At 40.5% G+C, this 24,580-nt stretch overlaps 1 protein-coding gene across 3 annotated transcripts in view; it reads right to left on the minus strand.

The window, feature by feature from the left end:
* Positions 1-645: 645 nt before the first annotated feature.
* Positions 646-24,580, minus strand: part of LOC146384227 (myocyte-specific enhancer factor 2C-like) — a 42,265-nt gene continuing 18,330 nt past the window's right edge. For 2 of the 3 annotated variants that reach the window (XM_084936127.1, XM_084936128.1), the window contains 9 exons: positions 23,111-23,314; positions 10,339-10,482; positions 10,058-10,241; positions 9,205-9,249; positions 7,513-7,676; positions 7,388-7,411; positions 6,821-6,950; positions 6,617-6,737; positions 646-6,324 (listed from right to left, as the gene is read on the minus strand). In XM_084936127.1, coding sequence (XP_084792253.1) covers positions 5,985-6,324; positions 6,617-6,737; positions 6,821-6,950; positions 7,388-7,411; positions 7,513-7,676; positions 9,205-9,249; positions 10,058-10,241; positions 10,339-10,482; positions 23,111-23,314 — 1,356 coding nt within the window. In that variant the 3' untranslated portion in view covers positions 646-5,984. The remainder of the gene's footprint in view (positions 6,325-6,616; positions 6,738-6,820; positions 6,951-7,387; positions 7,412-7,512; positions 7,677-9,204; positions 9,250-10,057; positions 10,242-10,338; positions 10,483-23,110; positions 23,315-24,580) is intronic. The other variant, XM_084936129.1, reaches the window with a different exon arrangement.

Here is a 24,580-nt window from a genome sequence, read left to right on the forward strand (position 1 = left end):
TGTGTTTTATTCTCAGTTACTTTCACACAAAGGCATCTGCTGTGATGTTCACAATTCTGATGGAAGTCAGTTCTGATAAATGATCAGAATTATAATATTTCTGACTGTCTGAGGCTAAGCTGAATCGAATCGGGATGTTGAAAACCGGAATCGAACGGATTATAGAAATCAGTGATGATACCCAGCCCTAGTGAGCAGCCTAGGCACGACAGAAGTGGATGTAGCTGTAATAGGAAAAGAACTATTGCTAACTTTTCTGTTAAGTTAAGGCCTGATCCTTCTCAAAATTCATAGCCAGTGCTCTGACACGGTGTCATCAATCTTTGAATGCTGAAAAAGCACAGTGTATCCAGAAAAACACATTATATTATATAAATTATTATAAAATTTGTGTGCGCCTAACTTTTGTGCCGGTACGCCTAACTTTTTTAAGTTAGGCGTACCGGTACGCCCATGGCAAAAAGTTAGTCTAGAGCCCTGTTAAATGTGAGCGTATGTGAAAGTTTAAAAATTATTGATGTGTACACCTATACATTATTTTGACTGAAACGGCAGTATATCTGTCTTCACACAATCCTGTTAAAACGAGGCAATGATAACAAATCAGACAGAGACCGATATATTTTAATATATATATATATATATTTTTTTTTTTTTGCAAAATACAAATACTACCACATTTCTGAGTGAGGGAATTGCTGTACATCTGCAACAACAGTGTGTTTAATTTGTTTTTCATTGTCTCCAAATTGGCGACAAAGGCCAGCTTATGCCGCTAACAATCTCTTTGAATATCTAACTTAATAGTTATTAGAAGCATTAGTGCATGAAACAATGGCATAACAGAGCCAAAAGTGTACATTTCCCCCAGTGTACAGAGGACATTCACTGATGTCGCCAAAAAGAGGAAATGAAACTATTTCATTGGGGCGCTTCAGGTACAGGCAGTAATCAAACTGAAAACAGATACAGAGGGGCTTTCACAATGTCAACACTGCATCTCCCTGTTTTGTGAGCTTCACCTCCACCCGTACACAAGCCACTCCACTTGAAGCCCAAGGATGAGCTCCTGGCTCTCACTTCATTGTGGTACAGTAAGACCAGCTTGATGAAAAGGGTGCAGAAGTGAACACATCTGGGCTCTGCCCTGGTTAACAGACATCACTTCATCCCATCACAGCTACAGGGATTTTCAGTGAGTGAATTTATTCGCTGGATTTACAGTAGAGATGATGGCTGAGGGTTTGAGCTCCAAATATACAGTTTTAAAACCAAAATATTCAAATGTGAACAAGCCTCAGCCACCAGCATCTCTTCAGTATTAAAAACTAAAAATAAGTGGATTTCACTCTGCAGTCCTTCAGCCTGTCTGTGGCTGGTGTCAGACCCAGCTGACATGCAAGGCACAACTCAGTCATTTATGTACACTTGTAGAGTTACACAAACACAAACATGCGGTAGTGGAAAGTAGCCAAGTACTTTAACTTTTCATAACTGTATGTTTTGTTCTTTATTTTGCAAGATTTTATATCCAAAGATGGTGGACAAAATTCTTGTTCTTAGTACATTTTTTACTAAATATGGCGGCAAATCCTAAAATGTATTCACATGTGCTTCTATTATTGCTGTTACATAAAAGGTAAAATCATGAACAATCTTGTAAAATGACCATGGGAAGCACTAGACTCAAGGGCGTAGATTTGGTTTTGGCATTGGTGGGGACAGATGATTCAACCACTGAACGCTGCCCTGTTTCTTATTTTTTTCCTTTTTGTCTTTGCTTCTTGATATAAAAAGGAGAAATCTACTTGCCTACATATGCTATTCTACATGCTTTTAAACCGTTTAACATTACAATTCATAGTTTTATATGTGAATTATATAATGTTAAATTACTATTAAACAAATGACTAAGTATTTTAGACTTTAGTTTACTTCAGCCATATTCCATATAAATCAGGTATCATACAAAAATAAAAATAGCTTGAAATACAGTCATGACAATAAAAGAATATGACTTTAAAGACTTAACAACATTAGTTCGGTTATAGTGCACCAACATCTCTGATACATTAGCACTACGGGAACACTGAATGACCTGTTGGTTTTTATCCATAAAACTACTCATCTAAGATTACCACAAAGTAAAAGATCTCTCACCAAAAATTATGCAACATTTTAGGCACACTATTGCCTCTATCAAATCAGTGAGCTGGGATTTTTTATTCTAAACATGAACTACTGTTACAGCAACAGACATGGACTACTGGTGTCCCACACAACAACTCAATGTCCACTATGTGAAGGAGCCAAACACATGCCTTCTCCTCTCGTTAACTGAGATAAACTGCTGGCATATTTGTTTTACATCTATACTGTCCAGTATGGTTACATACAATTTTAGACTGATGTGGGCCAAACCTTGAGACCTCAGAATTAGGGAGGTATTCAAAAGGGCCGTGGGGGGGGGGGGGGGGGTATACATATACATATATATACAAAAAACTTGAATTTTACCATGTTTATTTATCGGATAAAATAAGTTAAATGTCACCGTTATTATTGTCCGGCCGGAAACAGGCCGGACAGGTGTCCAAATTCAGAGGCTGCGTCCACCTGCGCACCCGGCCTTCGCGGTCTAAGTGGGCCGGGTAGACTGGAAATGAGCGACTGTGAAATTGGACGGTCTAGCCTTCAGAATTACGTCACCTCTGCCGTCTGCTCCTTGCGGTCTAAAATATAACCGGACGCTGGCGTAGATTCTCGACCATCTCACACGTCTGATTGGTCGAATAAACTGCTGTTTTCACACAGCAGTTTATTCAGCTGTGTGAAAGCCCCGGGGGAATCCTCCTGAGGGATTAATAACGTTTTATTTAATCAAATTTAATCTAATAACTTTAATCTCAGCCAAACCGATTTACTCACCAACAAATATAACAAATAAAACACAAATAAGGCACTGACAAAGGCCAAACAAAAACATGTTTAAGTTATTTGACGTTTACACAGCTACATTCTCGCCTGAAATTATGTTAAAGGTTTATTTCGCGACCCAGAAAGAATAATACGAGTAATATTAAAACTAAGTAGCTGCAGTAGTAGTAGCCATTGTTGGAAACTGGAATTGGCTGGGCCAATCTGGGACATGGTTTTTCAGTTTGTTGTCCGGTACAGGGTGGGAAATCGAGAGAAATTGGGGAGAATGGTGGGAGGGGCACTGAAATTCGGGATTCTCCCGGAAAAATCGGGAGGGTTGGCATGTATGTCCTAGCATAGCCTGTAACGTTATTATGACGGACACATTTTATGAGTGAACTTGACTTTAAGTGACTTACAGGTTTCTTTGAAAAATAATTTCTTATATCCAGGTTCTTCCTTTTTGCTGCCATCCTCCTCTCCTCCTTGCAGCGCAGGATTGCCGCTGGTAAAACTAAACAGAGCTCCCTGAAAGGCACAGCCAATCACATTTGCCATATTTGTCACATGAGGAAGGACTCCTGTAGAAAACGTAATTTAACTCTTTCTGCACCGCTGGGTGAATGAGACGTTGACAGATCGTTTTTTTTTCTTTCTATCGGGTTTGTTTTTCTTTACTGGAAGAGATCAAATTATTGGTGGGGACAATTCAATAATCGCTGAATATTGGTGGGGACATGTCCCATCCGTCCATGCCAAATCTACGCCCTTGACTAGACTAAACCATCGTGGCCAGTCTAACGGGTAACATTTTTGGCTGGTACTTAGCTTGAACTTAACCGTCCTGAGGACTTCTTCCACCACTGCTAGTATTTAAAAATGATAAAAGTGGTAAGTGGAAAACGGGAGCTTTGTCCTTTGTGCTCTGACGGATTGTCGCTGTGAGATCACGTTGGGTCTGACACCAGCTAAACAAACTTTTTTCTACCTTAGAGCAAACGTCTCCCTGAACATCTGATGGGAAACGGTGTGCATGTGTGCATTCTGCTGCTGCTTTTTATATCATTGTTATTACATGGGACTGCAGACATCCAAAAATATCAATCTGATCTAACAAGCAAAGACTCAAGTTTAGTTTGAAAAACACTACACTACAAACTCTGTGCAGCAAAGCATCACTTTTCCCAGTCAATATGGCTTTTAGGATCCTCACCCTGACTGCTAAATCCTGCAAAGCTATCAGCTCATGCTAACGTTCGTGCATCAATTACAAAGACACGAATAAGTTTCATTGCTGCAGTCGCCTCGCGAGCGCCCTCTGCTGTCTGGTTCCACACACGACCTCGTTTGTTTTCTTAGGAATAACAACTTTTAGATTGTCTTTTTATAAACTGGATACCAAATTGTGAACTATACTTCACTTCAGATTACTTACATTTGAACATTTTAAAAAGAAATTAAGTGAATCTATTGTTTAATTTTACAAACTACATTTAGAACCAGAATTTGGGTCTAACTTCCTCATTTCTTTTGGTTTTATTATTTATATAATAATAATAATTAATGATACAATTCTAATTAATAATAAAATTCCTACAGCTTTTAGCTTCCTTCTGCTAATATACATAATTTTGTGCATATGTAGTCTGTGTGACTGACATTTTAACTAAAGTACTTTGAGGTGGGTCATTGTCAGAATTACTTACTCAGTTACTTCCAATCACAGCGTTGTGTTTACTAATGTTTTTGGTATCATGTCTGAATTAACTGCAGTCCCCTCTTTTACTCTGAAATTGTCTTCACATTAAATGAAACTTGTTTTCTATCCAACTTGTTCCAGATCACTTTTTTCTCCCTCACAATGAAACCTCTCACGATTCGACATCTCTTCCTGCACTTACTCATACTCCCATTTTTTCAACCCATTTTCTTCGCCACACTTTACTTTCCATACATTCTGGTTACATGAGTGATTGATTATGTGCATAAATATGTTGTACCTGCAGCAGTGAACTGATGCTCCATTTAGCCACCTGACCTTAAATTCACCATTAGCGTCACTATTCAGAGTACCAGATTTTCTCACCTTGATCTTTTTGTTGCTTTGCATACATATGCTCATATGTAGCACATATGTTATTTGCTTATACCCACACACACGAACACACACATATAAAACAAGCAATACATGTACACCAACAGCCCCTCTGACAGCTTCAATATGTTTGGCTCCCAAATGATATCCTGGACCAACAGTGTTTGTAGAAAAGGTGGGGGGGGAAGAAACTCTTAACAATTTCAAGCTTTTACTTATGAATGAAGACAGTTGGATATTTCCTTCTTACTTTTTGCTTTGTACTAGTTGAAGTTTAAAGTAGTTGTTTTTAATTTTTTCACATATTTGTGATTTACTGAAGTATTTCCTTTTCAGGAGAATTTTTATATTGTTCTTTTCTAATACATCCATTTTTCGTGACTCTTTGGGATTATTCATATATTCACTGACCTCAACATCGGAAACTCGGGAAATGAATGATATGAACACCCGCCTTTGGAACAGTAAGAAAAAGTGATTATGAATACTTTTAGGCCCAGACAACAGTCTCATCTAACTCACTGAGCACTTCTTTAATTTGACTGAACTCTTTCATTTAAAGCTTTCGGATGTTTTAGAATCTGGGTCTGGTTGGGATTGGCCTGGTTCACTTTTACTATCAAATGAATAAATGAATAAAAACTTCCTTGGACAATATGAAGCTCTGAAAACTGTAAAAAGTTGGATTTAAGTCAAACAGTTTTCTTCCTTTTCTTTCTCGATGTCTGAAAACTGGTTCTGAACTTCAAGGAGTCATTAGTGTGAAGTCTACCAAGAGTATATGCTGGAAATACAGCTGAGCAATCACTGTATCCACACATAGCAGCCCCTACCCCCATGTACATGTTACACATATAGCACACCCACTCAGTACAAGAAGAATATGATCTTAATAATAATAATAATAATAATAATAACACTATGTGGTAACTTTACTAATACTCCTCCCCCGGCTGTAGAGAGGCTCTGATCATGCCGTCCACCCTTCTGATAGCCTCATCCGTTTAACTGATGGGCTGTGGCGCTCCTCATGACTGGACAGGGGGTGGAGGAGGAAGCTGTCGTTCCCATGGTGATCCTCTCGCTCATCGCTGCCTTCATATGAGCTCCCACAGCTGGACACGCTGTCACCAGGGGAACGCCCTTGTTCATGGGACCCCCGGCCTGTGGTGGAGTATCCAACTGTGGTCATGCCTCCTTCAAGTCCTGTTCCAACCATCCGGTCTCTGGGAGGGGAGGCTGGCTCAGACTTGATGTGGACGTTTTGATGGCCAGCGGAGAGGTTTAGGTTTGAGTTCTGGCACAAATTCCTGTAAGATCAAAGCAAGAGAAACAGCATCTTAAACTCAGAGCAAAGCAAATTTTAAGAACGTCTTTAGAGGAAATATCGATTAAACGCTTGTTTAAATTCTTTGGTGAGAATATGAAGATTCTATTATTCTATTTAATTACTATTAATTAAACAATTTTTTTTAATTTTCATTTTTTCCAGTGTATGCTGGATAAACCAGGACACTAACAGCTCAAATTATTGCATCGATTCTGGACAATTCTTTCTAAGGCTTGGCCTGTGGCCTGAAGGTAATATACACAGCTGCTTACCCCATGTGTCCCAGTGCTGAGTGTTGTAGATTCTGTATCTGCTGTTGCTGCCAGTTCACTGATCCCAGAACAGAACCTCCAAAACCGGACAGCGATGGCAGGTCACTGCTGAGGGAGAAATCTGAAGATGGACAAAAAGAGAAACTTGAGCAAAGACGAGGAAACCTGCAGAGTCCAGCAGCAGTGTGCTTTTGTTGTAATCACCTGTGCCATAAGATGAGGAAAGTGTAGATTGGTACCCACCCATCCCCTGACTGGGGATAGTGGTGGCAGAGAGAGTGACAGCAGGGGTTGACAAGGTCTGAGCTGTCTGGGAGTGATTTATTCTCTGGTTCTGCAAAGAAAAGGTAAGATGTCACCAAGCTAAACAGTGACAGCTGATTCAGGGCCAGCATTTTATGGTTATCTGCCACGCCTGGTAATCATGATTTGCTCATTTTAGAAAATCAGTAATCTCAAGTGGTACTTCTAGCGTTTGCTGGTATTCATGGTAACCTGGGCATGCCAATAACTCCTTTAGAGATCCTAAATTTTCAAGCTCATCTTCAGGAGCCTTTCTTCATGGTTCCTTAAAATCACTTCAGCGTCAGAACTTTTCAAATATCTCTAAAGTACAAATAGTTCCCTTACTTAAGGTAATAATGTAAATGACATTGGCATTAATTTCACATATTTGTAGCTTGTATATAATCTATAAACTAGCAGAAGGAGGCATACATGAAAAGTATGGTTCTCTATGCTGATCCTCAGATTTTTTTCAGAGCTACTTACCAACATCAGGTCAAAGTCCTCACACTGCAGGGCAGCAATAAAGCACAAACTCAAATGAGTTCGCACATAAAAATCAACTTATGAAATCAAACAAATCAAAAGACTAAGCAGAAGGAAGCACTTACAACAGCTGGTATGTTGTTGCACTTGTTGGAAGGGGGCATCAGTGTTCGCAGGTCAGGTTTACGGCTCATGTTCATTGAAGGACTTTTATCCTGCATGTTCTTGGGGGCGCCTCCTGGAGACAGCAGTCCAGGGGAGGTGCAGTGGTTGCTGTAGCTGTCGTTTCCTGGTCGGGCAAAGTTTTAAAAAGGTATCTCTCATTACAAATGACTACTATAACACTACTGTACCCCAAACCCATTTTTATTTGTGCCTATATTTCATGGAAGTATATTTATCATTGCTGTTTTCAAACTTCTGATTCTGACCAACTACTTTAGCAGGATGTTCTAAGATTTTGTGTGACACCATTTTTACATAAAATAGGTGAATCTTCCCTTTTTCTAGTGTGAGGCTGGTAAAGGTGTCTTTAACTTCAGTATCTGCAGATGTATAGTTGATTGAATGCTGCTGGAGCACTCTTTAACTGAACATCTGGGGAGAAAGTTCAAAGTGCATCACTCGAATGATAAAGTCTGAAAACGTGCTCATCCACTCAAAGTTTTATAACTGCAAACTCTAGCTGAAGCCAATAACCAGAGAGGGAAGATTGTCTGTCTCAGAAATGAATTTTATATTTTAATTCTCTGCAAGGTTTTCAGAGTTTAAGCAGCTGAACAATGAGCAATGACAGACTCCCAATGTACTGCTTTATTCCTCATCTGAACTGGATACTGGGGAAATACCTAGCTGTCCAATCACAGGGGAGGAGACTTACACGAGTGCTAAACAGCAAGAAGAGACATTATCGCTACAGTTTTCTTCATGCATGTCCTCAAATTACCAAATGAAATGAAAAATGACACCCTGAGAAGCACCTTTTTTAATTTTGGGTCTAGCAGCAGTAAGCTGTTGAGGTACTTGCAAGATATTTCATCGATGGATGTTCTATCTTAGCAACCAAAGGTTTCCAGGTTAAAAAAAAAAGTTGCACACCCAACCACGTGCTACCAGTTTTGATCTTTTCAAGATCCTAGTGTGTGAGAAGAACCTGAAAGAGGATGGTGTGTTTTCAGCTGGACTTTTAAGAGAGAGGAGATTTACAGCACAGGATTTACCTATCGTCACCCTGATTTACCCAGCCCTTAAAAACAGAGTATTTGAGCTTATGGCTACTGTACTCCTTGCCCTTCAGGAGGCACTATAGTGCATCTCTAGCAACTAAAACTGTATTAAGGAAATGCTGCTGCAGTCAGTGCCCTGATGACATTTACCACTGGTAACACCTACTATTTAGAGCAGGCATATTTCTTCTCATACTGAGCACAAGGTGGCGCAAACATATACATAATGATGCCCTAATCAGCAGTGCTGGATCCACTACACTCACATTTTACCTGCTTCCACTAGAAGACTACACTATCATGTTCACCACAGCAGCAACAACTGACGGAGTGGAGGAATGTAGATGAAGCCCCTCAAGAACTGGCTGTTCTTTCAGTGCCTAAAACCGACTATTATGTAAAATATCTTCATCTACATTTGTAGTTACGGCTGCTCTGTTATCTGACTTTTCACGTGTTTATGTCATTTAATATTTAGGTGACCTAAAGACAGTGTTCAGTTTACTCTGTTATGAGGAAGATCTATCTATCTATATAGAGAGAGTGATAGAGAGAGATATATAAAGAAATAAGACAGAGTTGCGTTCTTACCCACACTTGACAAAACAGTGCTCGACAGCTCTGAACCCATCAGTCCTACAGACAGAAACACACACATCAAATGAGTATACAATCTGGGTTTTGTTGCTCATTTTTATTATACAATGCTATAATACTTTGGGTGTTAGATTCTTGATCAGGAACTTTTGCAAACTATTTATCATGTAGAGCTCAGCTGTTATTCCAAACCTGATATGCAGAGATTGTCTTCATTCTTAAGAATAATAATTATTCAAATGAACATACTATATAGGTCTCCCAATAAATTACTACTAAAGAAAAGGAAGATTCAAGAGAACCTAACACAGCTGGCAAAATTGTAGTTTTATTAACCGTGTTAGGAAATGCAAAGTTAACACAAACCCACAATAGAAAGATTACTGGGAAAATGATCCTCTTATGGCCTTAGCATATCTATTGATTGTCATTATCATAGAAAAAAGTAGGAAAACACTCACGGCTGAGTCACTTTTTAAGTTGTATTCTTAAGTCTAAAATGCCATTAATGCCTGACTGCTACACCTTTTTGTCACTGCTGGACCAAATGTTGGCCAATTCTGGGGTTTTTTGTCATATAGAAAATCTGGAAACACTGCAGCGCATCAGGCTTTTTTTTATGAAAGGAAAATCAGCAGGATCGTGAAAAGATTTTTAAATAGAAGACAAAAAACAGGAAAACACGTGCTAGGTAGGTTAACACCGAGTATTTGCTAGGTGTGGACCAGCCTGCTTATTTGCCCAAAGGCCCATTTTGAGCTCTAGCTGTGTTACAGTCCAAAACAGCTGAACATTTAGTAAGGTCTTTGATGAAGACTGAAGTAAAAGCTACTGACCACAAACATACCTGCATTTCCTGTGCTGGAAGGACGTTGAGGCGACATGCTGTTTCTTTGCAGAGATGAGTGAGAGATGGGCAGCAGGCTATGGTTACCTAGACTGCCCCCTATGCCCTGATGGGAGTAGAGCAGCCCACCCTGATTACTGCCTGGGATGGATATACCCATGTCATAGTTGGAGGAGGGCAGACCCTGCACATAGAATAAACAAAGCCAGTCGTCACTGGTAAGGAAACACGAAGCTGCTTAAAACAACACTATGCATCAAAAAGAGCAGGTGTGAACATACACAGATTCTCTGTCGGTTGATCATCAGGTCAATGTCTTCATTGATTTTCCGGTATTTATCGTCCAACTCTGGGCTCTGGCCAGCAGAGTCATCAGCCTCGATGTCAGGGCTTTCACAGCCGTTTAAACCCTTCTTTCGCAGGGTCTGGATAAAAGAAGACAAACAAAAGAGACAAACACAGCAGGGTGACTTTACTGTATGTACTACATCCATGGATCTTCTCTGAGACCTTCCTCTTTTCCTCCTGCCCAGCAGCTCCATCTTCAACATTTTTTGTAAAGTGTGTCCACTATCTCTCCTCTGCACATGGCCTAAACCTCATCTCAGCCTCACCTCTCTAACTTTGTCTCCACATCCCTCAACCTGAGTTGTCCCTCTGATGTCCTCATTTCTAAGCTTGTCCACCCTCTCCGAGATTGTGTCAAACAGTCTGGTCTAAAAGTCCATTACCCTCTCTCCCACACATCTGCATAACTGCACAGGTATGTCACCTGGACCAAATCTTCATCCAACTCTTCTTCATTTGCTAACTTTCCTCCATACTCACTATAAGCCTTTTTGTTGCTTCCCTTCTTTCTGCTGTACATCTAGCCTTCCAGCACTCCTGTCTACTTTATTTCTCTTTGTGGCTATCGCACTTTTCCTTTGCTAAAACGTCCTCATTCCAACAACAAGACTCATTGTCTTTGCTCTGTCCTGATACACCAAACACCTTCTGGCAGTTTGCCTCAACTGTACTTTTCCAGTCATCTGGTAAGTATTCCCTACCGCCCAGAGCCTTTCTCAATTCCTCCCTGAATTAAGTGCATAATTCTTCCTTTTTTGACGTAAATCATTTAAATCCTTACGTCTGCCTTCACTTGCTTCCTCGTCTTGATGTCCAAAGTCAAAATCGACCATCCTTCTCTCCATCATATCAGCTTTCCCTTTAGCAGCCATAGTCCCTACTCTCAACTCCACACCCCTGCCTTTCCTTCCCTCTCGCTGCCTCCTAACACACCTCCCTCTATTTCTGTTCCTATGTATTCAGCCAGCAGTAGTACAGTTTCCACCAGCTGTTGGCCAACAGCATCAGAGTCAGTAATTGTTACCCGGTCCAGAAGAATCTGGTATGGCAATCTCATTCTTGATGACCCACATATTCAAACTAACAATGACTACCATTCCTGATGGTAGCCTCTCCATTTATACAGGCATCGGACTGGCACTGCACTGCTACTTGTGACTACTACAATTAGTAGCTCTATAAAACTATAAAACATGCAATCTAAATATGATTTTTATGAATTAAAGGCCCTGGTTGTGTGGTTAGTTAGTCTGCTCTGAGAAAGTTTTGATCTTGCACCAGGACTCTTCTTCTAATGAAGAGGTCGAACTTAGAACAAACATTTCCAACCACAAGAGGGCGATAAATGAGCAGCTATCCCACCAGTGAGGCTCCAAACTGACTTCTATAAGCCAGACAGCAGTTTAAAATGCAAGCAGTACAATCAGACCCAACATACTCATTTCACCAGCATGTGACAGCATTCACAAAAAGGTCTCTGAATTTTTATACTCATGTTATGTGTGAAAAATAAACAGAATTTAATTTGTGTGTGTGTGTCTCAAAGGTCAGATGCTTCATGTGAATATTGGGAAATCTCTTCTCTTACACAGATATTGGATGATGATGATGATGGTGATGTGAGTGTGTGTGTGTCTGTTTGTGCATGTGTGTGTTTATGTGTTGTATAGTGTGTGGTTTGGGTCTTGGTGGTCTGCTTCAGCGCTTCACAGCCCGTTAGTCCAGTCTGTCACTGTATGAGCATGGCAGTGCCTCTTTCAAACACAGACATACAAATATGACTGTTGGAGCAGCTATCCCACTCATCCCAGTCATGTACACCTGTTGTGCTTTAAAAGGGAGGGGGGGGGAGGTTAGGGTCTGCAGTGAGGGGAGGGGTGAGGCAGCTTCCACCAATACCAGTGTGGCTACTGGAAGGATGGCCGTAGAAGGTTATTTTTTGCCCCTGTGCTCCGCAGTGTTCCTCGTCACTCCCTTGCAATTTGTCAATCTGGCTGCTCTATTAAAACACAAAACTGACTCCACTAGCCTACTTTTCCCTCATCAAATACACACAGAGCACACAGTGCTACTACATTACGCCTCATTTTGCTTTTTCAGTGGAAATAAAGACTGAATGCAAGGAAGTCAGGTGGAAACATTTTACTTATTAACTTTAAAGGAGCAAACTGTAAAAATACTTCACGCATTTATGCAATAAAATGTGAATTTAAGGTAAAGTAGAGGTCTCCTAATGGCTGATATTACATCTGTAAACAGTGTTTAAGCATTAAAGTTAGTCTTAGTCTGCTGGTTTCAAATTTAGGTTTGACCCAACTCCAAAGCGATTGCGAAATGATTCATTTGAGAGGATAGAAGAAAAACAAAATTGTAATTAGGGCTGAGAGATAAATTAATCTCAGTAATTATCACAGGAAAAATTACCTCTATAATAATGACGATAACCTGATGAGTAATTGGCAGTCTGCACAATCATCTGTACAATTAGCCTCTGAGGTTACAGCATCAGGGTTATGTGGATAAAATGTTCACAAAGATCAAGAAAAAGACAACACACACACACTTTCTTTTGCTCTCTCTCTCTCTCGGAAAATTAGAATAAGTGATCATGGGGAGAGTGTGCAAGATAAGGCGATTGTTGTTAAGAGACAATCACTGACAAGAAAACAAAAAACTTTTCCAGGATTTTAAAAGGTTCCACAACCAAGCAGCCAAATCTGCTAACAAGCCTCACAAGTAGTTCAGTCTGCAGCTTCTTTTCTTTAACAGAAACCTATCTGTAGCTGTTTGTCAGCCACATCAGCAGCCATGCAGTCAAGCGTTAACTGCAGCCAGGCAACTTCACCCGCTCACTTTCACCCATCCGGCAGACAAATCTATGCACATCATTTAAGCTGCTTTGGTTTGCCTACAGTTGCTGCACATAACAGCTGCTTTGAGACCCACCACCAATCCACAGCCTGTCTTTTGTCCCGTCTTCCTCCCCTCACCCACCCCTGTCATGGCAGATGGCCGCCACTCCCTGACCCTGGTTCTGCTGGAGGTTTCTTCCTGTTAAAAGAGAGTTTTTCCTTCCCGCTGTCGCCAACGCGCTTGCTCATAGAGGGGGTCTTATGATTGTTGGGGTTTTCTCTGTTGTATTATTGTAAGATCTACCTTACAAAATTCCATCCAACTCATCTTTCCATAGCGTATCTGACTGAATCCTATTTGTTTCCCACATATCCTGTCCATCTCTACTGCATCCATCTAATAAGATACTTAAGAAAAAGCAATTCAAGTTGTAACATACAAGTACACAGTATACACTAAATTCTTCCAAGGGACTAGTGTTGTAGTTTGCCAAGATGAAGCTAATGTGTTACAGATTCATATACTTCTAGGTACTGCAATATACATCATTGCTTCTTACTGTATAAACTGAATGGATGAAACTTAACTGGTGGTTTTCAATCAGTCAATTACTTGTAAAAGGTAGTGGGGAAATTTAGCTGCCAGTGGTGAGACTGATAGAATCGCACGCAAATATTCAGCTAACATTCATTAGAGTTCAATTCTATTTCATTTATACAGCATTAGTGCCTTTCTTTTAAGGCACCTAGTGAAATATCTATGGAGAGTACTGCTCTATAGCAGAACTCTTGCCCTCATTGACCTCCAGCTCTCTCTCTGGGCAGCAGCTGTGCCCACACCAAAGCTAGGCCCTGTTTGAGACAGAGGCGGAGCCAGACATTTGAAACACCCGGGGCTTAGCCCTAAAGGGTAGTATGCATGTGGGATTTTTTTTTTTTTTTGGGGGGGGGGGGTGTAGAAATGACTGAAAGATTAATAGGCTCTGTTTTGAGTTTTGTTCAAAAAAGAATGACTTCATATAGGAAAAAATATATCACATATGCAGGACACCTTAAACTAAGTTTTGAATTAAGCAGCAAGGCAGAACAAAATGAGGGCTGTATCAAGACACAGGGACTAAACCCCAATTCAACCAGACCAAGAACTGATCCGGAATTAAAACAGGACTACAACAGTTCAAAATCAGGACTACTGAGGACTTAACCAAGACAGAACCAGAATCAGAACTAGATGATAGTAGCACTAAAAATCATCAAAGACCTGCACTACACTTATTTTTTAATTCTACCAAAGAACACTATTTAGATTGAGGAAAAGTTTATATAATTATTTAGCCTTGTTGTGCAAACAAGCCTGCATAACTTAATAAATGTAGAATTTGAAAAATAACAAACCTAAAAAGAAACACTAGGTACGAGATACATGAGTACCTATGATACGGTGATACTTTTGGTAAACAACCATTTGACTAACATGTGTGTCTCACCTGCTCTTGTTCCCTCTCTGTTCTGTCCTCATTCTCCATCTCCCTCTCTGTTCCTCTCTCTCCCTCTTTGTGCTGACAATCATCAAATATACAGTTGAAACCAGATATTTACACACTCTTCAGATAAAAACACTTTTTTAATTGTAACATCAAATCAGACTAAATGTTTATTTTTTTTAGATTGATAAATATAAAAAACATATTTGTTAACTTTAAGAGTAAAGAGAGAAACTATCTGTATTTCTTAATTGCAAATGGCACAAAATTGTATTCAAAATTGAGCCACACTTATGGAGCTCCACAGTTCTTTTCCAGGTGTTTTGGTTGACATCTCTTGATTTTCCCATGTTAAAGAAACAGGCTCTGTGTTTTGCCTTATATGCATCCACAGGTGTGCCACCAATTTACTCACATGGACTCTACTAACCAATCAGAAGCTTCTTCAGCTGAGAATGGAATCATCTGGAGTTTTCTTATTAATTAACAATAAACTTAGTGTATATATACTCCTAAATTTGATGAAAGTGATAAAAAATAGACAGCTCTCTGTTTTTATTCTGACATTTAACTAATTCAAAAGATATTTCAATATTTATTTAACCAAAACAAAACAAGTTTACTCTAAATTGATGTTGTACAGTAAAAAAATGTTCTTGTGTTTTCCATAAAGTGTATGTAAATATCTGGTTTAAACTGTGAATATACTGCTGTGTATTGAAATTCCTCTTGTTTTGCATAGAAATATACTGAACAACATACAAAGCATAATATATAAAATACTACCAGAGTTTTTCTTTGAAAGAAGCCCCTTATGTCCATTCTTGTATATCAGTGCATTACTGAAACCGATTCATTTAGCCGTGGAGGGTAACAACTGAAAATATGAAATAAACACACATGTAAGCTAAGACTCTCTAAAGAAACAGCATTGTTGTTGTTCAGCTTTTCATTTCGCCATTTGTTGATTCACTCGAAGAGCAAGTAACGTAATATGGGTCAAGTGATCAGTTTGACATCAATCTTTCATGATACACCGTCATATTTACATTATTTGTACAGTACGAATGATTTGCTTTGGTACCTGGTCGAACTTCAGCTCTCCTCTGTCTGCCTGGCTGCGTTTTTCTAACAGCGCACTCGCAGGCAGCAGCTGCCCCGCCCGCTTAGTGCCTGAGCTCGGATCATACCAATATTAGGGGGGATTACACACAGTCGTAAATTCCCACAGTGTGCACTATGTGTTTCGAATATTGTGTGTAGTTTTTGTTTTATACAGTTGTCAGCCAGGCATCTAACTATGAAAAAATTACACTCCAAAAGACCCCGGGCTTCTGAAAAAACAACCTGGGCTTAAGCCCAGTAAGCCACCCCCCGCTCCGCCACTGGTTTGAGAGTCACTCTGTTGTGTCTAACTTTGTTGCTCAGTGATCATTTGTAAATATAGCCAAGATCACAGCACATTCATTAAGTGGTGTGAGCTGGTGTTGTCAGACAGTGCTGTTAAATCAGGTGCAAGGTTCTCAGGTTCTTTGTATAAAATATGTCTGAATACAAAGAGCATTAAATTACATCTTTAGTCTTGTTGTGTTTTAATGAAATTCAAAAGCATTATTTGGGGGTGGCTGTAGCTCACGAGGTAGAGCAGAAGGTTGGTGGTTTGATCCCTGACTGCTCCAAAGTAACCAGATATTTGGACAGTGCTCTGTTCAGTAAGCGATATCACAGTCTTCACATAATAATGCAAATACATAAGTACATGTTCTGAGGTCTTAGTTATTTCCAACCACTGATGAGGAGTGTGTGTTTGTCAGGGCTGAATATGTGTAACGGCAGGTGGCTGGAACAGATTCCTGCTTTGGCATGTGCAACTTAGGGGGAGACAGCTGACGAGGAAAGAAGGAAAGGGAGATACCATAATATCAAATCAGCTGCCCGTCTCCCACCCAACTCCACCATTCATTGCTTTTCCATCCATTTTGTTTTCTCTTTTTGGCTTCACTTGCTCCATTGGTATCTCTTTTCGTGGGCGGTCTCCTTCTCTTTAACATCAGACGATACTTTAAATCTATGTGAGCGTCAGTGTGTGTGCGCAGTTGCTCTGAAAGTGAGCATGTGCCAAGGAACATGACACGCAACTTTTACACCATCGCAGGCAGCAGATGGCAGTTTTGTCCAAAATTAGACCTACATTATTTACAAAGACACAAGAAACAACTGTAAACATTCAAGTTATGGATCCCAAACTTTCCACTCATTTCTCTGAAAATTTCCTCATAATTTCCTTAAGAAATAGCTTCTATGTAGCTATCAGCTGAAAACCTATTATTTCTGACTGAGGTTGGTGAATGACAGTTTGTAGAGGTCAATAAAGGAACCTTATTTTACACTTCAGCCCTGAAGTCAACATTTATTACTAGAAATATTCACATTTACTGGATTTTCCACCTTCTTGTGTAGTTTTTTTTTTTTAAATTCTGCATACATTCATGTTCTCAGGAGGATGAATCCTACAGTTCTGTTTTTGCAGTAGCGCCTTAAAGAGGTGGATATTTGTACTGGATCATGTGATGCTCCTGTTCTCCACTGTGCAATAGTCTTATGCTTCCAGTAGAGAGGGGTTAGGCTATGTGAAATATGTCACGGCCCGTGGCTCGGCATCCAGGGAGCCGTGGGAGGCTGCGGTGGCCACACCCTCGGGCTGGGCCACCTCCAAACCACCTGTGTCTCATCTGAGGCAATCACCGGAGGACTACTTCAGCCAGCTCTGACGGCCTCTCCTCGCCAGTCTGTAAGTCTCCTCCCAGTGTGACCAGCATTCGGCGTGGAAGCCTGCCTGCCTGCCTGCCTGCCTGCCTGCCTGCCTGCCTGCCTGCCTGCCTGCCTGCCTGCCTGCCTGCCTGCCTGCCTGCGATTCCCTTCACGGGCGCCTCTCCCCTCCAAGCTCCACGGTCCTGCTCTACCTGTAAGCCTCGGCAACTTATGAAGTCTAGCTGTTCATTTCTTGACAACCTGCGTGCTGTTAACTGTGTCTCCCCTTTCTGTTGCAGTTTCCCCACGGTCCCGATTACGGCGCTCCTGGGCTCCACGCTCCTCGTTTCCCCCGTGGCATGAGCCTTAGTTTTTCGTTTCCTTACCTTTGTTAAAATATTCCTCAGTTAAATAAAACTTGTACATAGTTCTGAGCTGCGGTGTGCTGAGTCTGCTTTTGGGGTCCTGTTACCTGAACGCTCCGTGTTCTGTGACAAAAGACTGTTTCACCTGCTATCAGTAGAGCACTGGACTGAATCTGAGCAGACAGCATAGCTTCATACACTTTAGAATTCATCCTGCTGCTTCTATCAGCAGTGACACAATCACAATAAGGACCAGTGAGCGTGTTTCATTAGCTGCCATAATTGCATATGCTGTAAAACTATCCTCATCGTTTTTGTTTTTTTGAACTAAGGAAAGAATTTTGCTACCATCATTAGATGTCTTCCCTGCTACTTTCAGAGACAATGGGAGGAGAAATAGCTGAGGGGATGGGAAAAACTCCAACATGATGCTGTAGTACTAGAAAAGTTCATATATCATTAAGCAGTTTTGTCCCCTTTATGACGGCTTCTATATTAATTGTAGACTCAGATGTTGTGTAATGTTGCTCATGAAAAGTATGTCTGACTACCTTTCTTTTGAAGAATGTCCCTTTCATCACCTCCAAAGTTTCTGCTCTGTCTGATAGGTCTGCTTTTTTTTCAGCTCAGTGATGCAGCAGTACCTTTTTAGACCACACACTGAGAGGTCCAAAAAACAGCTTTGAAAGTCATATCAAATCAGTCACTCCATCCTACTGCCACCTATGGAGAGAACACCCTTAACAGGTCTCCAACCCACTTTGTTTAACAAAGAGGGACATATAAGCATTCACTGACCATGTTAATTGACCACGTTACTGGGGAGGAAGCCAGAATACCTGGAGAGAACCCATGCAGGCACAGGGAGAACATGAAATCCACACAAAAAGGCCAGCTGGTGGACTCGAACCCAGAACCATCTTGCTACAGACCACACCCCAATACTGCCCAGGGGATCATTTCCTTTAAAGGATGTAACATAACTAAGGACCTGGAATAAATTTCTGACCCTTAATTTGCCACGAAAAACTAAAAACAGTCCACACCTGTCCATGAAACCGTAATCACACATCTAAATGTTTATATGTGTGATTATTTTTTAACTACATTAACAGCACACAGATTTCCATCCACAACACTAAAGAAGTGAGACAGTAGTGTAACATTAGTTTCGCTCTACTGTTAATGTGGTATTTTCAGTATTTCTGTATTAGTTTTAACTCACAAGAGTGCTTCTGCAATGCTGCTGTTATATTTAGTTATGGATCTAAGCTTTTCCTCCACTACTGCTAAATGAGAAATAAAAAAGGACATCTCATTGTGTATATATAAATATCGGACACACTTTTACATGAAGTCCTTGACTTCCTCTGGTTAGGTATGTGCTGGACTGGACAGAGAGGGGAAAAGGAAGGAGGGAAGAGAAGGAGGTTGTGGGGAACTTCAATGTGGTTACACAGTCTGAAGTTGCTTCTCTTCCTATTCTTTATTTTCCTCCTGTGGTTCACACACTTATACACACACACACACACACACACACACACACAGTCATTCACAGCAAACCACAATTACACACTCACTGCCCGTCATGGCTATTCTTAGCTGTGTTCTGGGCTATTTTTAGACCACTACCGGTTTCCAGCCATTTAGCAGGGAGGGATCTCAGCCAACACAAAGGAACTGGACTCACTCCGCAAGCATATGTGAGTGTAGGTTTCATCTGTTTCTAATCAGAACACGGCACGGATCCACAGTTTAACACACACACGCACACACAAACACACACAGCGGGCTAAAGCAAAAGAAGGTTAACAGAGTAAAAGTGAGGAATGCAGACTTATAAATAGCAGCAATGTTCCCAGTCTAAATGAACACAAAACAATAAGCTGATAGTTATCTGGCCAGTAGCCTGTACACACACAAACAAGCACATGAGAACAAAAAAAGATAACCAAAACAAAGGAGCCTCTCTTCTACTAAATTCCTGCCTGCCAGATATTTCATTGGCGAAGTCTTTTCACATCTATGTGGACATACTATCATCTAGAACTTACACTTCATTCCCCATCCAGCTCAGTTTTTCCAGTACTCCTGCATAAATAAGCGTTTCGCTCATAGGGAGTGATGTGATTGTTGGGTTTTTCTCTGTTTTCTTCGTATCGTTGTAGGGTCTTGACCTTACAATATAAAGCGCCTTGAGGTAACTGTTGTTGTCATTTGGTGCTATATAAATAAAATTGAACTAAAAAAATCCTCTTGGTCTTTAAAGATACTCTGCACTTAATGACAGCTGTGGGTGAATGTTTTTTACATAACTGACACATTTGAATACTACACAGCAAAATCTCCAGTGTTAAATTAACACTAGAGAGTGTCTATATGGGTCCACACCTCTGAGTGTTAAATACAACACTGTTGAGTGTTAAATTAACACTTTTGACAGTGTTATATGTTTAAAAGTAACCTAGTCAGTTTTAAAGATTAACAATGGCTAACACTGAGCAGTGCTGATTTTCTAACACTGGAAAATAACTCAAAATGTTAGAAATATTCCAGTGTTAGAAAATCAGCACTGCTCAGTGTTAGCCATTGTTAATCTTTAAAACTGACTAGGTTACTTTTAAACATATAACACTGTCAAAAGTGTTAATTTAACACTCAACAGTGTTGTATTTAACACTCAGAGGTGTGGACCCATATAGACACTCTCTAGTGTTAATTTAACACTGGAGATTTTGCTGTGTAGTCCTTTGTTTGTGCTGTTGGTCCCTTTTTGGGCATTTTTAAAGGGATTAGGACACAAAAGATATGGTTTACTGTGTGGTATAGACTGACCAAGAAGTCTGGGTTAAGTTCATTTCTACACTTCCTGGCATGTTAGCTTATGAACCTGGCAAAAATGATCAGTCCTATGCTAAAAAAGGTAATTAATAATTAAAATCAACCCTGAGACAGACCTAAACATACCAAGCCTTCATATTGAACAGTCAAAAATGCAATAGATGATGTTATGGTGGTCAAGTCTAGTCTTTAATATCTATAATTTATACCATGACATAGAGTTACATGAAAAATAGTCTCCACAGGACATTCAACTGCTTCCTTACTCAATCTTACTGCTTCCACAGGAACTAAGAGAGAAGCTCAGCAGCCAGGTGCTGCTAATCAAATTCACTTGATTAACTGATCATCAGTGAACGTGTGCACCTCCAGAAAAGCTGAACTTTTGCCAGTTTGCTGCACTGAAGCATTCAGATGTGTGCTAACACAATATCACAATCGTCACAGAAGTGAAGCACATTCACCCCAGGCTCACACAATACAATGATCAGAGAAAGCTTGCAGTCAGTGAGTGGAGCATGATCTCTTTGATAAACCAAATAATCAAACGTGAGGCCATTTGTATGACAGCTAAAGTGAGAGCTTTCTTGTCAGACTGCATGCCTGAGCATGCAGCCACAGCTCAGGGTGTATGGCAATTCACTATAACACTGTATCATAATACATTTAAAAAAGTGTTGTTGTTGTTTTTTTTAAAAAAAGGTCCATCTTTCATAGATTATGGGGCACAAATTTACAGTTGTGCTCAAAGGCTTCCATCCACTCATCATGGGCTTTTTCCAGACTGGAATGAATTTGCAGCATCCATCTAAGTGTGTGTGCAGATAAGATGCTTAGGTATTGAGAAAAGCACTTGTGTCACTGGGCGAGGCTTCAAGTAAAAAGTGCTTTGAGTGCTCAGTTAAAGTCTCAGTCCATTTCATTTGGCAATTAACAATGGCACCCTTACATACAGAGCTGGAATTAAAATGAGTCCGGAGAAGAAAAACTCCACTGGCTTTATCAAAATGATCCACTTATTCATCACTCCTTTCCACTACAATTTTACGAAGGTTAGGAAACAAGAAAAAGTGTCCACACACACAGGAAAAGAAAGCTGAACAGTAGCGAGGGAGGATAAGTTGTACAGAGGTTACAGTGGCAGCGACAGCAGTGAGCAGTAAATAACGCTGCTGTTCAAACTGTGTCTTTACAGCACGGAGATGAAGGGACTGCAGGTATAGATTATAGTAATGAGCTAAACAGGATTGTAGTAGATTACAGAGGATTACATAGTGCGTAAAGCTGGCTCTGATGGGGTTGCCCGAAAGTTCATGTGGTTGGCAATGTGGGGGAAAAGCTCAGGTGATGCACGCATACGGTGTGTCCATGTGCAGGCAGAGAGCAGAGAACGGCATCAACACAGTCCTCTGCCTTCTCGTCTCAACAGGATAGTCCTGCTTATGAGAACAAACCTTGGATGTTTACATTTAATTGTCTGAGTCATCTTCCTCATCATTTCCTAAACATAATCTGTTGTTTAGCAATATGTCACATGTTTCATTCAGAACTGCCTGGATTCTGACATCTTACAGCTTAGATTTGACCTTGGTGTCATGGTGTGCTTAGCAAGTGTCCAAAACGTGGGTGCGTGTTTCCACAGAGTGTGTGTTTGCATGTGTCTGCAGAGGCAGTTGCTATTGTGCTCTTTTCCTAATACTATGACTATTAAAATTAGGCAGAACAAGGTTCAGTCCAGCACAAACTTTAGTACTGTGTGTTGCTGAAATGCTATACAGTGTGTCACACACACATTTGCACAGTGAGGTCAGATTCTCAAAGCATCATAGTTCCGATTAATAAACTATACAGAAAGAGTTTTAGCTACACAACACTGGCTGTGAGGACATAAGCTCCACCCACCAGTTGTTCAAAACTGCTCTTTAACTTGCTGGGCCCACGTCCTCATTTTAGGTTTGTCAGCGTTTTAGTAGATAAAGGCGAATGGCTTAAACATGAATTGAGCTGCGGTTTGGGGAAGGCCTCGAAGAGGACTGGCGGTGGCTCCTGGGCCTGGAAGATCCCCACGTACTAAATAAAAGTAAAGAAGTTAAAGAACTGAAAAGGGGAGGGACGGTAGGGCACGTAAACAAGAATGAACAGCTTGTAGAACTGGGGGGAACATAAATAGATGAGAACCAGAGGGAGCATGTTTGGAGGCGTGGTCCCGCTCCTGCAATTCTGATATGAGGGGCAGCTAGTTGGGAGAAAGTAGTCTTGATGTGACAGGGTGTCCACATCAAATAGAATAAGTAAGAATAGTATAAAAAAGATTAATGGATGGTTTCTCAGAATTCTTTTTGCTCAATCAGGAAACTGAAAAGACCAAAGTCAACAGCTTATACATGTTCAACGTGTGTGTGTTTTACTTACATCCACAATGTCGGAGTTGGTCCTGCTCTCGTGTGGTTCATTGTATTCGGTGTATTTCAGCAGAACTTTGTCCATGTCTGTGCTGGCATACTGAAACAGCTTGTTGGTGCTGTTGAAGATGATCAGTGCAATCTCACAGTCGCACAACACACTGAGCTCATAAGCTTTCTTCATTAGGCCAAATTTACGCTTAGTGAAAGTCACCTGGAAGAAAGGAAGGTAAAAGGAGAACCGTGAAATGTCTAGTTATTAATGAGTCCATCTACCATTTTGCAAATCGTCACCCTATGACATATTATATATAACTTATATGGTCATATATATGGATTTAGGTATGCAACAGAATCATCTTCATCAATTTTGGAAAGCCATAAAGGTTGTGAACAGGTGTAAACTGCTGTTGAGATATTGCATGTGGGCCTGACAAAATAACAGAACATGTGAAGTACAGTGTGCCACCAGAAGAATCTCAGTATGAAAGCATAGGCTATAGAATAAAAGCATATAAGATAAAGGCATAATGTTTTTATCCTTCCTAACTCCATGCTAACTATTGGTGTCAGCAGTCAAAGACGAAACTGATAAAATGTCCAGCTTAAACAATTACAGGTTTCTGTGGCTAGGTTACTGTCAAAGGTATTACAACTACCAATAATCTTGCTCGGTCAACAGGATAGGCAAGTGAAGGCCAAATGTTTATAATAAGTAACATTATTGCCTTTCACACTGCTGATAAATGTATGTTCCAATGATTTGTTGCTGAAAATATGGTTAAAATCAGAGTCAGAGAGGGGCAGAGAAGACAGGAATAAAGCATAGAAAAGTAAAACATAAATAAATATCAGGACAACAAGATGATCTCAACAACTTGGTAGCTTGGGTGGAGGTGGGTTGCAAACCAGCTTGCATTTGCACTACAAAGAGTACAAGTGTGTCAGGTTAGCAATCGCTGGTGCTTGCTGCTATTTTCCACACGTCAACCATCATAAACTGAGCCACTGACATAAAAAAGGAAATGTTATTTTTTTTCATTATGAATAATTGTCATCAATATGACCAAATACACATACTTTTACTGTGTTCACACCACAAGTCTGCACACAAAGAGGCACTGGTATACCTTGGTACAGACCAGGGAAGGACTAGGAGGTCAGTTCTGCCCTGTCAGGGGGGGTCAGGAAGCACATGTGCCTGCATTTCCTGTCATAACAGGAAGAAAGGAACCACTCCCCCAGAAAAGATATGTGTGTGTGTTTGCGCCTGTGTGTGTCAGTGCACCTATTTACAATCAGTCGTTATAACCCAGTTGTTATTTTGCCATGAGCTAGATGGTGCTGGCACATTTTGAAATGATTCTCACACACAATCACACAGTCGTGTTTGTGGGCGTCACATGACATGGTTTTGCTAGCTTGTCTGTATTAAGTGTTCTTGGTTTGTGTTGTAGTTGAGTGAAAGCAGGCGAAAGAA

The sequence above is a fragment of the Perissodus microlepis genome, chromosome 7 (genome assembly GCF_051167445.1).
Source record: "Perissodus microlepis isolate ML-2025 ecotype Zambia chromosome 7, ASM5116744v1, whole genome shotgun sequence".
NCBI lineage: Eukaryota > Metazoa > Chordata > Actinopteri > Cichliformes > Cichlidae > Perissodus > Perissodus microlepis.